General features: G+C 38.0%; 1 protein-coding gene across 2 annotated transcripts in view; it reads left to right on the plus strand.

The window, feature by feature from the left end:
* Positions 1–2,774: 2,774 nt before the first annotated feature.
* LOC122076943 (chaperone protein dnaJ 16-like) overlaps positions 2,775–5,413 on the plus strand; it is a 12,591-nt gene continuing 9,952 nt past the window's right edge. Inside the window, exon 1 of one of the 2 annotated variants that reach the window (XM_042642609.1) lies at positions 2,775–3,347. In XM_042642609.1, coding sequence (XP_042498543.1) covers positions 3,205–3,347 — 143 coding nt within the window. In that variant the 5' untranslated portion in view covers positions 2,775–3,204. The remainder of the gene's footprint in view (positions 3,348–5,413) is intronic. The other variant, XM_042642608.1, reaches the window with a different exon arrangement.

The raw sequence follows: 5,413 nt of genomic DNA on the forward strand, positions 1-5,413 counted from the left end.
GTGGAGGGAGGGGGAACTCAAACTGCCATTGCAATAGCTGCTTCAACAAGCAGTCCTTAACCAACTACGCTAACACTAACAGTGTCACTGGGGGCATCATACCTAACTTCCTCCCAATTCCTACATATATATAACTTTTTTTTTTTTATTAATACACAAAAGAACCTTTTAAAACATACGAAATCTATTTATTAATTTGAGTTTGTGAAGATTAATTAAATATAAAATATAAAATATAAATAATACAAAATCAAACACCGTGGCCTCCCGCCCGTGATTGAGGTGACCCTCAACAGAAAACGGTGCAACCTTTCATAATGGATCCAGTGACATTGCAAACTATGGAAAAAAAAACAAAAAAACCAAAGTGATGATGTGACAAAAAGATTGTCGCTAAACGGACAATGTCGATACACACCACTTTAGTCACTGGAGTGCACTAGAGTCTGAAACTGTAAATAAAACATTGGTGGAGGAAGGCTGTGTCGTTCGAAAAAAAATATTTCTAGAATTTTTTCATTTTATGAAAAGGAAATAACATAATAAAGCGTTTGATGCATTTATAATATGTTTTAATTTATTTAAAACAAAAAATAAAAAAAAAAGAAAAAAATGAGAATTTATAGAATGACAAAAAGGAGTTCCGTTGTTTTAGTTTCATTAAAAAAGAAAAATAGATTTTGACACAGAAATTAAAATTTTCGTTTTTGATACGAAACGTCATTTTTGAAACAGAAATGTTACCAAACGCAGCCTAAGCCTTCGTCATAATACTACTCTTTTGACTCGCCTATTGTTTTCTATCATTATAGTCTTTATTATTATCATTACATATATATATATATAATGGAAATAATAATTTTCTATTATCTACAAGTATTTAAGGCAATACAATCTATTTTATGGGGAAGGGTGTTCCATGACGTCATGGGAAAATTACGTCAATGGGGTTGGTAGTCTAGTAGTGGAAATAAACTCCTGCCTTATCACCATTTTAGTTGATTGGTTATGAGTTTGAGTTTACATGTTTTATTGTCTTATAGAAATGCTATTTGTTGTATGGGGGCTTCGGCCTACGGCAATCACCATAATAGAGCACCTTTTTTTTTTTAAATTAAAAAGATTACACTAAAAATGGGCCATGACCGATTTCATCATTAAGGATTGGGAGTATATGAGAGACATGTCACGGACTCTCGGAGACGATAAAGGATGTGAGAATTTCCCACTTTGACAGTATAGGTACAGCTTTATTTTTCACATTTCACTTATGGTGAAAAAAGAAAGAAAAAAAAAAAAAAACTGAAATGCTATATGGCTCTTATGCCCAAACATATATGAAGGCGAAACAATTGCTTTGCCCCTCACGATGAACAGATATCCCACCTCTATTGATTGTTCTATGTACATTTTCATTAGCCCAAAGGCACATTACCTTTCACGGAAATCCTTTCCCTTTATTTATTAAGTATGAAAAAGTTCTCTATCTGCCTCTCCCTCGTCTTCCTCCAGATGCTCTTTCTTCCTCATTACTATTGATGAATCATATCCTACAGTTGTCATTGGATGACTTCCCCCACTTCGTCCTCTCACATCAGATAACCCTATCCTATTAATTAAAACTGTTATTATAAAGACAAGGTTTTTTAAAATATTGTGGAGTGGGATTAGGAAATGGTAGCATAGGTTTATAATTTATAGTTTTAATGGGATTATAGTAGGAGCAGGAAAAGCAGAAATTTGAAAATGAAATCATCGCCACCTAGTTAAAAATTAAGGAGCCACACCTTGTAATTAATCAATCAATATGCGGTGGTCACGATTAATGATGACAATTAAGGAGCTTAGTCATCCGATCACAGGAAAGTTGAGGAAGCTTGAAATTAAATTAATTAATAATTACCATAAAAGTGATTGTGTAATTAATATATAGATCTTGGAGTTCAGATTTCTAAGTCCTTTGATAGAGACCTCATTTTAGAATGCTTTTAAATTGCTTTAATCAAGGGCCGGCTCTGGTGCCGGTCGAACTCCGGGTTTCCCCCCTCCATTGAGTTTGAAATTTGACTTCAGAAATTAGATTTGTTAAACTTTAAAGCATGCGAAGGGATATATAGGCCATCGGTGTGTAATGGAATTTGCACAACTAAGTGAATGGAAGCATAAGAGAAAATAATGCATGATTCATCCTTTCACATATTCGAAAAAAAAGAAAATACCAAAGGACTGAATACACATGCCGCATAAAATTTGTCCTTAAAAGGAAGAAGATCACAACGTAATTGCATGACCACTGGTTGCATGATCCTTGCTTCAATGTGGAATGCATACATCGATATGGATGTAATTCTTGATTTCATTGGTTTGATGGTAATTTCGTGGACTATTGTATTCCGATGTAAGAACCATACGACAGACGGAGTCACATATTTGGAAATCAATCCCAAAATTAGTCCCCAAAAGCGTCCTATTTAGTAACGAATTGGATCAATTCCGGATTTTATCGATCTGGTTCCAGTTCATGGTCCCGTTTCGGGTCCCAAATTAATACCCTTATTTAAAGCCACTTGACTTTACATGGTCCTTTTTTTCTTTCTGGTAGAAGATTTAACAGAGTCGGTAACCTAAAAATATAACTTTATATAGTCTTTTTGTTGGATAAAAAATATCTGTCTGATTCTCTTCCATGCGCATCAATGCGCAGTACGCACACTACTTCTCCCGCCTTACCTACAGGGATCGTGCTTCTTGTTTCTTGCCACCGTTTCTCAATTCTCAATTTCTCGTGCGGGAATGTGCGTACTGCGCCTCGAGCGTTTTGTATCGAGAAAACCCCTTTCAGGTACCCACACGATCACACCACACGCAACTGAAATTCTCTCTCTCTCTCTCCTCACTGTTCTTTCCCTCTATTCTCGCTCGCTATTGCGAAGTTCCAGCTTGCAGGTCCTTAAGACTTCTCTCTTCCCTCCCTGCCACCGCACCGCCCCCCCTACCTCGTTAGGGTTCTTCTATGCTCTTTCTCCGTTCAGAAGACTGAAGATCTAATTCTAGTCGGTTTCAGAGCAAATGAGAGAGTCAGAGTTGGATTTTTGGTGCGGATCCATGGGTCTCTTTGACAATCCCCGTGGAAAATCGTGCGGACGGAGATGTTTATAGGGTTTTTGAAACGTGGCCATCGTCTTTTCTGATTCGAAGTGGAAAATGTCATCTCACGGTTTTTCTTCGAAATCGGAGAAGAATGAGGCTGCTAAGCAACAACGGAGGGATCCTTACGAGGTCCTTGGGGTTTCTCGGAACGCAACGGATCAGGAAATTAAGAGCGCCTATCGAAAAATGGCTCTCAAGTAAGCTAACTTTCAAACCTTCTAGCTTGTTTGATTTTTGTTTGTCATATAGCATTTTGTTTTTATATGATTTCGTTTCTGTATTCCAGTCATATTTGAGGTTTTAGGTTAAGACTTTCGATTTTTGGATTTTTTCCACAATTTTTTGAATTTCTTAGTTTCATTTATTCATGAGGTTTTGCCCGTCTATAGACCAGAAAGGCTGAAATTATGTTTAGGTATTTGTTGAATTCTGTCTATTTTCAACACATGCGCCTGTTATGAGTTATGACACAACAGTAAACGGGGTCATTTTTTTCCTTGCATTGTTTAACTTGTTCCCGGTTGATACCTCTCCATGGTCGTCTCATTTCGGTTTTCCCTTGCTAAACTATAAAAGAGGACAGAAAATGGCTCCATCGAATTTCATCGACAAATTTTCAATGATGGTAGGTATTATAGGAAAGCTTTCCCTACTTCCTCTAGCTCACAAGTGGTACCACTTCTGTGGTGGAGTCTTTCGCCGGTTGTCTCTGTATTTGCTATTCTCTGGTGGCTGTATTAATATAGAGTGATTTACATCCCCCTCCCCTGTAGTTTGCGTTTATTCCACCCTCTCCCCTATGTTTTAAAAAATTTCACATACCTCCCCTGTCAGATTACTCGGTTAGTAAACTGTTAGTTGTGGATGTTAAAGTACGTTTTTACCCTTCTGCCTTTACCAAAATTTTTAGAATGATTTACATCCCCCTCCCCTATAGTTTGCGTTTATTCCACCCCCCTCCCCTATGTTTTAAAAAATCCCACATACCTCCCCTGTCAGATAACTCGGTTGGTAAACTGTTGGTTGTGGATGTTAAAGTACGATTCTACCCTTCTGCCTTTACCAAAATTTTTATTACCAGGGATACCCTTATCCCTATCCTCTAACCCAATCCATATAATCGAACCCTCACTTTCACATTTTTACTCAACCCATCACCACGGCAGAGATTCTTGGACCTTCACGGCGACGGAAATATCAACGGCGAGGTGTGACAGATCGATGGCGACGAAGGGATCGACAATGACGAAGGGACTAGCCGATCTCCACCGCCCTGTGATGTATTTGTTTGAAACCAAACGCCTTTCTCTTCCCTTTCTCAACCTCAACCAAAACAAACAAATCACAGAGAGAAAGAGAGAGTAGAGCGAGACTTACTTTCGTTGTCCCTTTCTCCACGTTCTTCCTTGCTTTGTTTCAAAATAGTCACCTTGTGCAAGGAAGGAGATTGGCTGGTCCCTTCGTCACTGTCGATCCCTTCGTCTTCATCGTCGTGAAGGTCCAAGAATCCTTGCCGTGGCGATGGGTTGAGTGAAAACGTGAAAGTGAGGGTTCGATTATATGGATTGGGTTAGAGGATAGGGATAAGGGTATCCTTCGTAATAAAATTTTTGGTAAAGGCAGAAGGGTAGAATCGTACTTTAACATCCACAACCAACAGTTTACTAACCTAGTTATCTGACAGGGGAGGTATGTGAGATTTTTTAAAAAATAGGGGAGGGGGGTGGAATAAACGCAAACTACAAGGGAGGGGGATGTAAATCACTCTATATCTTACAATGATGGCAATGATAGTAAAATTTGTCTACTTTCTGGTTTTTCCTTGACGTGGATAAAGTTGAGAAACATTTAAGGTCCCTTGTGTGATTTGGTTTTTCTCTATTTCTAATGTTTATTGAAGAAAAAAAGAATGAGGAAAATTTTCCCCACAAGGCATATCCATTAATTATATGGTCCTATTGTCATGACATTGATAGAGAGGTATTGGACACGTGTTATCGTTTGCTTATCTGGATTTTTTTTTTGGTTTACCATTCTTTATCAGTTGCAAGAGTTCATGCTTTTCCCCAGAGACCCTTCATCAGTTGCCATTATTCCTACTTCTATTTGGGCATGGACAGAATCTTACTGCAGCCGGGAGCTGCAGTGCATTCCTGACTATCCAGTTGTATATATCGAATTTGTTGTCCATTCTCTGCACCCACAACTTCTTAAGTCAATGAATGACAACTTTTCGTTTGTGCTTGAGTTTTTTTTTTTTTTT

The sequence above is a fragment of the Macadamia integrifolia genome, chromosome 4, assembly GCF_013358625.1.
Source record: "Macadamia integrifolia cultivar HAES 741 chromosome 4, SCU_Mint_v3, whole genome shotgun sequence".
NCBI classification, from domain to species: Eukaryota; Viridiplantae; Streptophyta; class Magnoliopsida; order Proteales; family Proteaceae; genus Macadamia; species Macadamia integrifolia.